This window comes from Cannabis sativa, chromosome 8 (assembly GCF_029168945.1).
Source record: "Cannabis sativa cultivar Pink pepper isolate KNU-18-1 chromosome 8, ASM2916894v1, whole genome shotgun sequence".
NCBI classification, from domain to species: domain Eukaryota; kingdom Viridiplantae; phylum Streptophyta; class Magnoliopsida; order Rosales; family Cannabaceae; genus Cannabis; species Cannabis sativa.
Window position 1 is genome coordinate 49,477,866 of NC_083608.1, and position 11,231 is coordinate 49,489,096.

General features: G+C 36.5%; 2 protein-coding genes across 5 annotated transcripts; one reads left to right on the forward strand and one right to left on the reverse strand.

Moving 5' to 3' along the window:
* The first annotated feature begins 260 nt into the window (after positions 1-260).
* Positions 261-6,578, forward strand: LOC115700489 (uncharacterized). Of its 4 annotated transcripts, none has more exons than XM_061103052.1 (13): positions 261-615; positions 1,003-1,514; positions 1,773-1,839; positions 2,002-2,379; positions 3,170-3,300; positions 3,469-3,577; positions 3,680-3,825; positions 3,985-4,058; positions 4,143-4,260; positions 4,358-4,560; positions 4,655-5,688; positions 5,787-6,027; positions 6,119-6,495. In XM_061103052.1, exons 1-13 carry the CDS (start codon positions 607-609, stop codon positions 6,130-6,132), a joined length of 3,036 nt encoding a protein of 1,011 aa, XP_060959035.1. In that variant the 5' UTR covers positions 261-606; the 3' UTR covers positions 6,133-6,495. The 4 variants fall into 4 exon arrangements, with proteins under 4 accessions (XP_060959035.1, XP_030483892.2, XP_060959034.1 ...); XM_030628032.2 differs by having other exon boundaries at positions 5,787-6,018; XM_061103051.1 differs by having other exon boundaries at positions 5,787-6,495.
* LOC115700490 (DExH-box ATP-dependent RNA helicase DExH18, mitochondrial) lies at positions 6,576-10,458 on the reverse strand. Its single transcript, XM_030628033.2, has 3 exons — positions 7,734-10,458; positions 7,256-7,320; positions 6,576-6,958 (listed from the first exon to the last, which is right to left on the reverse strand). Exons 1-2 carry the CDS (start codon positions 10,127-10,129, stop codon positions 7,266-7,268), a joined length of 2,451 nt encoding a protein of 816 aa, XP_030483893.2. The 5' UTR covers positions 10,130-10,458; the 3' UTR covers positions 6,576-6,958; positions 7,256-7,265.
* Between the last annotated feature and the right edge of the window lie 773 nt (positions 10,459-11,231).

Here is an 11,231-nt window from a genome sequence, read left to right on the forward strand (position 1 = left end):
GGTTAAAGCATTGTCGTGCATATACCGTACATGAAAATTAAATATTATTATATACTAAAAATCTCACTCTCTTTTCAATACAAAAACGTTTCTTACCACGTGTCAAGCAAGGGTTTGCTCCTTTTCGCTTTACACAGAATAAAACTCGACATGGGACGAAGGACGCAGCAACGACAAAAAGCTGAATATTCTTCTTGTCCAGAAATAACCTTTTCAGATTCTTCATACCATTTCAAGTAGCCTCATCCCAAATAGGGGTAATTAAGTCAAATCACAACATCTCATTCCAGCTTATATAAAATTTGAAGTCCGCCCCTTATAAATAACCCTGGTTTTTCCCTCTCCTTTTCGCTTCTTTAGTTTCTGTTTCATCAAATATCAAAACTAAGAAAGAAAGAGAAGAAACAATCTCAATTCGAATTTCCATGGCTTGATGATTAAATTTCTCTCTATAATCGAAATAACTCGGAAACTCTGATTTTCTTTTGTATCTCGTAGATTATTTGTGAAGCGCGCAATTGGATTCGGGACTGTAAAGCGTTTTGTTGTACATTAGTACTGGCTGAAGAAAATGTTCAATCGGAGCTGAAAGATTAGGGTTTGAAGATGGATCTGGTGCGAGTCTTTTTCTTGATCATGATGAAGTTGTTTTACTTTTTAGTGGAACTTCATTTTGTGTGTTTTTTTTATTCTCGTAACGTGAGTCGATCTTTGGGTTTTTAAGCGAAATTTCGCACTGAGTTTCTGGTTTTCTCGAGTTTTCTTGGAATATCCGACGTTTTCGAAGTGAGATTGTTCTTTAATCTTCTGAAAATTTTGCACAAAATTTCTGAAATGCGAAATGCGAGAATCTTTATCTAATCATCGTCCTTGTCTGCTGTTTTTTTATGCGGTTTTCGAGTTTAGGGAAAATAAAAGTATTAAACTAAAGGAGATTGTTCATTTATTCCTTTCTGTGAGGAAACGTACGTACTTAACTTACAGATGACTAATTTGTCGCAGAAAATCCATAGACTCGGAAATGCGGAGCTCCGGGACTCGCTTCCGGAATGTACATTTTCAAGGTATAATACATCTCCAAAGGTCGTCTCCTTGATGGACGAAGACGATAATCAGAACACGAAGAGCGTCGATTCTGAAGTGAATCTCGCTCAAGAGAGCATAATCGAATTGATTTGCCGAGACGATAAAGTTGGACTCACGGCTCAGTCAAAACGAGTGTATCAGCTATCTTCGGAACCTTTGGACCGAAGCATCGCATCAAAGCTTCTCCATCTCTGCTGCGTATACGACTCGGTGGACTGCGCCTCGGCGTTGCTCTGCGGAGAGGTTGGAACGGTACCGCTTGTGAACGATGTGGACGACGAAACCGGCAAATCTCCGCTTCACACGGCTGCTGAAGCGCACGCCGCGCGGTGCGTAGAATTACTGCTTAAGAAACGTGCTCGTACGGACCTCAGGACCAGGGACGGTCGGGCTCAGCTTGCTTTGGAGCTGTCTCTTTCTAGCTCGAGGTAAAATTTCTTTGTCGTTTTCGTTTTAAATACATTAAGGTAAAATAAATGCTTAATCTTTTCCGATGAACGCTGCAGAAAACTTCCTAGAATAGAATATTTGCCTTTTTTCTATTCAGTAACGTTTTCACTATTTACAAATTACTATTATTATGAATAATTTTTTTATTTATTGTTTAGAAAAAGCTCTTTGTTTTTTCTTTCTCTCCTTTCTCGAAAACTGAAAAAGAATATCATTTCATCTTTTTGCGATTTCAGGATGGATGTGACTTGGAACCCTGACGATTACTCCATTGAGGACTTGGTCGTCTTTCTTGGGGAAAAGGTTATCCTTGAAAGAGAAATAAAATTAAAAAAGACTGGTAGAAAAGATTTTTTTAAGGGATCGTATCGTAAAGGCTGCTTGGTTGCTGAGAAAGCTGTAGTAACTAGGAAAATATAATGAAATTTCAGATCATTTATGTATATATTTATTATTGTTTTGCAGGATATGAATACTATAAAACTTATTTGTGAAAAAACGAAGGAAGCTGCAGAGGTGGCGCGTGCAATGGCGGTTGAAGGAGGTGTAGTCGCTTTAGCTGCTATCCTCGTTGTGGCTGCTGAGAAGATTAATGAATCGATCTTAGAATTTCGGGATTCTGATTCAGGTTCCAAGGAGAAGATGACTATATACGAATGCGTGATAAGAGAGGCTTTGTCCTTGGGCCGCGCAACCTCGTCAGTCAAAGAGAGTGAGGACTCTAAAAAAAGAAAGGTTCTGCTTTCTGAAATTGAGCTGCTTCAGCTCTTTGGTGTTGTTGCTCTCAGCCGTTGTACGGAGAAGAAGCCCAGATCACCGTCACCACTAGTCCAGGCAATCCAGGTTAGAACACTACAAGTTTGGTTTATTTATCAACTAGCATAATTTGGTTAAAATAATATTTGTATTGCTCATTGTTTTGAAAAACGGCTAAACTTTCACTTAGATTATGATTGATAGAAATATTGTAGAATGATGCTATCCCATTTCCAAAAATCCAACCAGGACAATTTTACTTAATTTACGTGAAAATTTTATTTATAAAATAATTATCCAGGATTCAATACGGGGCCCATTTGTTCTTAAAGAATAAATTATTCGTACTTTTCTTTGACACGAAAGAACATAAAAATTATAAGTGAGGATCTGTCTAAGAATATTTGCCATCAGACTAGGGCCAGGTTTGATAGGATGGATGAGGGAGAGGAGAAGCTATATCTTTATGTTTGCTGCGATAGAAATGAGAGAGTCATCTGTTTATGAATAGAACGAATTCACTCATTCCCAAGTTACTATCACCTCAAAACATACACACACTATATTTATGCCACTATCACCTCCAAACAGAACAGATAGAGTAATTTGAATTAGTAAAAAGCTCTTACCTCCAACATCAGCAGAAGAATAACTGACATGGAATCTATCTTTGAAACAATATTTTAAGAAGGAAACTAATGGGTTTTGGCAAATTAGGATTATAGGAAAGGAATAGCGGGAGACCTCTAACTAGAGGTGTCTGATTTTCAAATTCAGAGTACTGGGCAACTGCATCGAAAGAAGCCATGCTGATAAATTGTTGTTAATATGTTGTGTGTAGTGATCTACGGCTTGAGTTTTATTTTTATTTGGATAGGCTGGAGATGAAGCCGTCATTGTGCTCCTTCTTAAGACAAGTATAGATATAAATGATGTCGATGCGGAAGGATACTCTGCTCTTCATTGGTCCGTTAAAGCGTCGAGGGTGCCCTGTCCAGAGGATATAAAGTCTCTCTCTCTCTCTCTCTCTCTCTCTCTCTCTCTCTCTCTCTCTCTCTCTCTCTCTCTCTCACACACACACACACACACACACACAAAGAAAGCTTTCAAAAGTGGGAAAAAGTTAATTCAGGATTTAGCAGCTCTAATCAAATTAATGTTGTTTCATTTTCTCAGCATTCTATCACTTCTCCTTAAGCATGGTGCTAGAGTGAGCCAAAAGAATAAATTAGGATTGACTGCATTTCATATGGCTGCTGGTAATGGTAATTCACAGGCACTTCAGGTATGAAAATCTCTCAGTCTAGTTGGGTCTTCTCTTTGAGTTGACAGATTTGCATTTGTTTCTATTTTAGAAATTTTATTAGTTTCAACTTTGAGCTGACAGATCCTTCTACTGGAAGATCCCGATGGTATCAACTACAAGACAGAGATGAAAGAAACACCACTATTTTTTGCAGTGAAGAATGACCATATGGATTGTGCGGAGATTCTTTTGCGCTGGGGGGCAAACAGTGAAGTTCTGAATTTGCGGTAGGAAAAATGCTTAATTCTTGTTCATCAAAGCTATGCTAGTTAACTTTGTGGTTTTATGAATTGGACCATCGCCTATATGCACTTCTGATCCATATTTTATTTATTTTTTTACTTATGGACGGAACATTGATATGCGCTTCAACTTATGGTTACCAGTAGACAAAGACCAATAGACTTAGCAAAATCGCAAGATATGCGTTTTATGCTAAATCCAACCAATATCAGTCATGGTAAGTTGAATTTTAATCCATTTACTTTTTATCTGTAATGCAATTATAATCATTTAATCTCACTTCTCTGGTATCTGCATGCAGTAAATCGTGATCTCTCTTTGCAACAGAAACATCCAAAATGGTTACAAGATGCCGAATTTTTCTTAGACGCCGGAGGAACACTCCTAAGCATGACAGATGGAGAGACCCCCTGTGAAAGGTGCTACAAATGCTCTTCTAAGTTCCTGGGATATTTTTCTGTTGTATTCATTAGTATGGTCTTTCTCATTAAATTATACTGCACTTGTCAATACTAGTATTTGCTCAAGCACAACAACAGAGAGCTGTAAATATTATGCTTCTCCTCAAGGATGTATTAGAGGAGAAAAGTGCTTTTATTCACATAGTGAAGAAGGACATAGACAACTGAAGCCGGGACCCCAGAAAAGCCGTTCTCCTTCTGCAGCAGAACTCAAAAAGAAAATATTTGTGGGAGGACTTCCCCCTCAAGTGAACTCTAGTAAGTAACTTCTATTTATTCGTTAACAAATAATTTTTATGGATTGCAAATTTGTTAGGCAAAGATAAATTTGTGTTTCCATTGTTTAAAACAGATTCGTTACGCAAGTTCTTTGACGAAAAGTTTGGGCCAGTAGAAGATGCTTTAGTTCTTGTAACACAAACAGGAGCTCATATTCATTCCCGAGGCTTTGGTTTTGTAACCTTCAGAGATGAGAAATCCGTTCTGGCTGCTGTTCAAGCACATTACGTCACCATATCAGACAAGGTAGTCGAAATTAAAAGCGTTGTCCCAAAATGGATTTTAGAAAATTGCCCCCAGAAAGTCTCGACTCGTCAAGACAGTCAAGAGAAAAATGGTAAATGCCAACCTCAAGCACAGATATCCCGTGAGAAGATTGTGGATGGTGACTTGCCTGAGAAAGGTTCTTGGGCCAATAAATTAATTTCTGGACAAACCACGATTTGTTGCAAAGAAGTTAAAGAGAATAAAAAAGTGCCTACTTGGCTAAAGATTTTCAGGAAATGGCTCCCGAACTTCCTACGTAACCTATCAAAGCAGCCAAGGGAAGGAGAATATGCTCTCTCATCTCTGAAGAAGGATTTCAAGGATAAATTTGGCTTGGATTTGGACCACGCCTCTATAGGTTACTCTAAGCTCAGCGACTTTATCAAATGTTTCTCTGACCTTTGTTGTGTGAAGGTTGTTCCAATTGGAAGACGTGGAATTGCAAATCACATGGTTCTTTTACCAAAAAATACCAGGCCTCAACAGCAAGAAGTATGCCATTTGCCTACCACACCCAATGCTCCACCTAGTGCAGAGTCAATTAAAAATGGAGGTGACAGTGACACTAAATCAAGTTCTGATGAAAATGTTGGCGAAGGCCTCAAAAGCTTCTCCTCCGCTTTGAGTCCATCTCAGACTAGAACACCGTTTAATGTGCAACCAAGTTTCGTACAGTTCTTGAAGGAAGATCCTCTGTTTCACTTTCGTCCCTGGCTACAAAATGACAAAATGGGACAGTATTTAGAGGCTGTTCAGCAACGACATCTGGTTTTGGAGGCCATTTCCAGAAAAAGAAACAACCAATCAGTCTACTTTCTTCGAGAATATGATTTCTACAGCGTGAGCGTTTTGCTTTTAAGTACAGAAGAATAATTGTTGTTGCAGTTATAGCACTTGTTCGTTTCATTTAAGCTATAACCAATATTTTGTTGATGCAGAATTATAAGGCAAGTATAAAGGAAGGAAAGTGTTTTGGCTGCAATCAGCGTAAGGTTTTGTGGGCCAACCTTCCTTGTCGACACTTGTTGTGGTGCTCCGACTGTAAAATGAAGGCTTCTTTGGCTGCTCGTAATTTTTCACACAAGTGTATCGTCTGTGATGTAGAAGTAGAAAGTATCAATTTACTCCCAATTGTCGATCGTAGTCAAATCGTACTCGCATACGAAGAAGGTAATAAAGGTATTTCTAATTCCACCACATATTTTCTTTCGGGGGGTTATTCTTGTTCGAATTTATAACTCTTAACAATGTTTTTTATTTTGCTTTGAAGCCTGCCCAAGATGAATATCAATACTTGTTTCCGCCAAGAAGCGGAGAAAGGTAAGAAAACAAATATATTAAAAACAAAGGTAAAGATAGAATGTGGTGCGCCTTAAGCTGTAAATTGCACCCAAGAAAGAAAAGTTTAACATATAGTATTGCTGATACTCGTTGTCGCCCCCGGGTTTCGGTTCTTAGGTATTTTTTGCTTGATATTTTTGGATATTCCATCAAGCAAAAATGTTTTCGGATCTGTTTCTTTAGTATGCCTTTTGTATCATGATCCATGTTATGGTGTTACTATATAATACTAGTGTAACCGACCTGAAGGGACCTTCATAGTTCATACCCTTCTTATATTACAAAGGTTTAGGAAATATTAAGGAATTAAAGATCTGTTATAATATTTATATATATAGCACTGAACCGTATACTGAATCTAGAAACGAAAAATGTACCTTTTCATGTTGAATTTACAATGCATGGTTTTTCGTTTCTTCCAATTACATCTGTTTCAGTATTATTATTAGCAAAAATCGACTCTTGAACAACAACCGTTTATCTCTGATCTTCATAAATAACATCTTTTCTCTAGTACTTGCGAATCAAAATTGTGTTTATGACACCATGTCTAGTGAACATTGGCTTTTGCATTCAGCATTCACAGTCTGCTGATGGAAAAATACTAAGGTCTCATGTTGTTATGCTCTATCTAAGATTTTGACTACAAAAATTTCACTTTACAAGCTAGTATGTTCTCTCCTCACCAAAACTAAAATACAGCATTGCAGGCTACGCTCAGTTTCATTGGTTGTGAACATTGAATCAGTCACCTACAAATAATAAGCTCCTGCAGATCAAAAATGAGTTCGTATTTATTTCAAGGTTAATAGTGACATAAGTACAGCATAAATTTAATAATTTATAGTTATAAGTAGCCAATATTATTAGTAAAATTGTAATTTTTGTCCAATTTCATCAACATGAATTCCATTAATGCCTTACATTTACAATCAAGCCAAATGAGTCTATACTGGACGAAAATTACGGTTTCAGTAACATTAGTTACTTGTATTTTTTTAAAAAATCATTTCAGTTACAAACTCAAAACTTTGAGCGTCAAACCAACAATTGTTAAGTAAATTACCTGCAACAAGCTAAGCAATTACTTTCTCTGACGGCTTGTGTTGTAGGAACCTTTCGTGTCTTTCCCTGCATGACCACAAAATTTATTAACATCCCAAGATGTAAAGAGGAAAAATTAAATAATTTTATTTGTATCACATAAAAACATGAGAAGTAAACTGAATTATAACAACTATTTCATAATATGATATGATCTACATTTATAATCTTTCCATTCTCTACCAAAATATTTTTAAAAAGCATTTAGTAAAATATCGAATAAATACATTGCAGTCTGCCATGATCATCAACTTAAGAAACAACTGACAATAATCTAGTTAGCAAGCCGAAAGCTTAGACGTATCTTCATACTGAATGTGAAATACAAAGCTAAACTAGAGCTATAATATAAAACTCTACACTGTAAGACTAATCAAACAACATAATGCCCCAGGTTGGAAACAAGTAAGGAAAAAATAAAGTTTATTAGTAAAACTTACTGATCATATTGTTTAATGAGTGACAATGGCCTTTCATAACCATCTGCCTTCTGTTGAGGCTTTGGTTTCCCTGCATTTCTTGCCTCAGGTTTCCAATTAGCTTTAACAAGAGATTTCCCCAATAAGTCAGCAATATCTGTAGCCATTGCCTCAACTTTCTTCACATATGGAAAATTATCTCCCTTGAAGTGTTGTGCCAACCACAGATACATAGACAAAACTTGATGCTTAGTCTCAAGATCCAAGAGCTCTTTGTCATTACTAGCAGAACCCTTAGGCATGCCCATATAAATATTGACTGGAATACTCTGACCATATGAGGAAGCAAACTTCAGAAGATGATACATAGCCTTTGGGTCCCTGATGTTAACCGGGGCAAAGCAAAAATTGAATCGATCCTCAAGTGATAACGCGGGAACCTTCTCCAACATGTTTGCAACCTTTTTGATATGATCATGTCTACACAAGAAATATGATCCATCAAGACGGCAATTTTCACCGAATTTTTCAAGTAGCTGGCAGAATGAAGAGTTGTGGAGTTTTCCTGCAAACAGCTCAACCTGCTCAAAGAAAGGAAAGAGTCCCAGTTTCTTAACTTCATCAAAAGGTTGCTTCAGACACTCAATTAAGTAATCTAGATCACTTAAATGCAATGTGGTAGTAAGTCCATCGGGATAGCGGCTTCCCCTTCGACCAGCTCTTCCAGCAATCTGCTTCACCTGGGAAGCTGGAACTGGAACAACCTTATCACCATTGAATTTCGATAAGGTATAAAATACAACCCTCCTAATATTAAGATTCAGGCCCATTCCCACTGCATCACTTGCAACAAGAACATCAAATTCATTATCTTGATCATTAAACAAATTCGCTTGCTGCCTACGAGTTTCTGGTGGCAAAGCACCATATATTACACAGCATCTGTGATCAGTGTGCTTCTCAATAGCCAATTTAACCTCAAATATCTCTCTTCTAGAGAATGCAACCACACAGTCTCCAGACCGAACGTTCCTAAGATCACCTAGGAGTGTCTTTGCTTCCACAACCAATGGTTTAAATCTCTCATAATGCTGCTCACACAACTCATCACCAGTATCGGAACAGACCTTACGAACAATATTCAGAACACTCGGGTCTCCACACAAATGTATCTCATCAGCTTTCAATCCAAGCAATGCACGAGTCCACGCATAACCTCTATGTGGGTCTGCTATCATTTGTATTTCATCAATAACAGCAACATCATACAATTCATCTGTGGAAACCATTTCAACAGTGCAAGCAACATGATTCGAAAATGGAACATGCTTCTTTTCCTGACCAGTAAGAAGACTACAATACACACCAAGAGCATTCACCTTGTCAAAAACTTCCATGGCCAATAATCTGAGAGGACTGCAATAAATACCTTTCTTTGCCTCCATAAATCTTTGCAAGGCATTATAAGTTTTACCACTGTTGGTTGGACCAACATGGTATATGATCTTACGCCTCATAGCTCGTGCAAAAGGGAACCATGTGTGTGGCTTAGTGAGATCAGCTGCCTGAATCATACTCTTAAACTGTTTGATCTCAGAAGTAAACTCTTCTAAGCAAAACTCAATAAATATTGGGAACAAGAACTTAACAGCTGCATCTGATGGGCCAAGAGTTACCAAATACTTGGCAATATCAGCTGAGCATTTCTTGAAGAAAAAGTTTCTAAATTTTTGCACAGCAGTAGGGAAAAAAGCTTTGCCAATGTAAATGGCAAGAGCTTGATCAGATGCCCAACCTGATTTTCCCAACAAATTAAATATTTCTTTGAGTGTATCCCAATCAGACCGTCTCTGTTTCGCGCCCTTCTCAGCATTGCGAAGCTCTCGATACAATTCGACAGGATCACGATACTGAACATGAACATAACCCTCACTCTTCTCCAATTCAACCATATCAGAATTACAATTCTCATCAATTTCAACATCAACACCATAATCATCATCATCTTCTTGTTCATTGGAAATAACCGAATCACAAGCAATCACATTGCCCCCAATTTCATTATCAAGGTCAACAATTTGCCCCATATCAGCATCAAATTCAGAGACTGAACCTTCACTTTTAACATTAGTATCTTCGTCCACATCATCCACAACCGAAGAAAAGGGTTTCACATCAAAACCATCACTACCCAGAAAAATATCTCTTTGGGAAAGTAATCCAAAACACTTTTTACCAATCAAACCCTTAAAAAAAGAACGGTTTTGGACTCGAAAAGGTGGAGTCTTTGAGGAATTTTGAGTTAGCAAAGGGTGAGGTTGAGCGAGATATTGATTACATAGCAATACCCTAATCCTTGAAACGTGTTTCTTAGAAGCATAAGCACGAAACAGAGACGAAGCAGGGCCTATTGCCATTGCTTAACACTCTCACATAAACATATATAATAATAATCTGAACCAGAAAATTAATAATAACTCATAAAAAAAGATTGAAAGCTTAACTAAAGAGCGGATAGATTATATAGAAAAGCGGCAAAGTTGGGTTTTTTATAGTTTTTGTTGGGAGCATACCTGAAAAAAGTAGTTGGGGCAGAGATTTAAGAGAGAAACAGGGGGGCTAGCGCGACTGCAGGGAAGAACAGTGGTGAATGGTTGTGATGCTAAACCCACCGTATACCCCCTCCAACTCCAATACAGGCTCTCTTCTGTCTTGGACTTCCCTTCCTTATGGCCCAAATTATTGTGCCCCATATTCGCAATTTGGCCCAAAATTATAAATAGAAATTGGGGATAATTTTTTTTTGTGAAAATTACATGAAATATGGGATTTCATAACAAAATTAGAAAAATATGGCATTTTTAGGTTTGCCACTTTTCTATGGCATTTTTTCACATTTAAGTTTTTTATGGTATTTGATATGCCATATTTTTATAAACTTATTATCCAATCCCATATTTTATGTTTTTGTTTTTAACTTAATTAGTTTTATTTATTTTTTTAATTTATTTTACACTTACATTTTAGGGTTTCTTTTTATTTGAAAAATTTACACCAAATACTACATTTTTTTTCAAACATTACATTTTTAATTTGACAAGAACATTTTACTTTTATACTTTTATTAATTTTTTTTTTCTTTTTTACTTATTGAAACTTCAAAAAGTTTTTTTTTTTTGTCTTTTTTATATATTTTTTAGTCAATTTTGGCTCTCTTTTTTCTTTTCAACTTTTAAGTCAATTGCTACTTTTTTTTTTCTTTTTTTCGCTTATCTCTCTCTATTTTTTTTTTCTAATTTCTCTTTGTGTCTCTCTTTTTTTTTTTTCAATTTTTTTCTCAACCTAATTTTTTTCTCTTAATATATATAATAAGTGTACATTTTTATATTTCATTTTTTTTTACAAAAATTAAACTTGTTTTTTTATTTAAACTACTATTCGTTTTTTTTTGTTAAAAACTAATTATTCCATTAAAAACAGCAGAAAAAAAAAAAAACCAAGCTTTCATCGCATCATCCT

Bases quoted from the DNA above. Each gene is read 5' to 3' on its own strand.
- LOC115700489 (XM_061103051.1), top strand. The intron at 1,840-2,001 runs GTTATCCTTGAA...ATTGTTTTGCAG, and splicing joins TCGTCTTTCTTGGGGAAAAG to GATATGAATACTATAAAACT. The intron at 2,380-3,169 runs GTTAGAACACTA...TTATTTGGATAG, and splicing joins CACTAGTCCAGGCAATCCAG to GCTGGAGATGAAGCCGTCAT.
- LOC115700490 (XM_030628033.2), bottom strand. From the start codon at position 10,129: ATGGCAATAGGCCCTGCTTCGTCTCTGTTTCGTGCTTATGCTTCTAAG. The intron at 7,321-7,733 runs GTAAGTTTTACT...GTGGTCATGCAG, and splicing joins CTCATTAAACAATATGATCA to GGAAAGACACGAAAGGTTCC.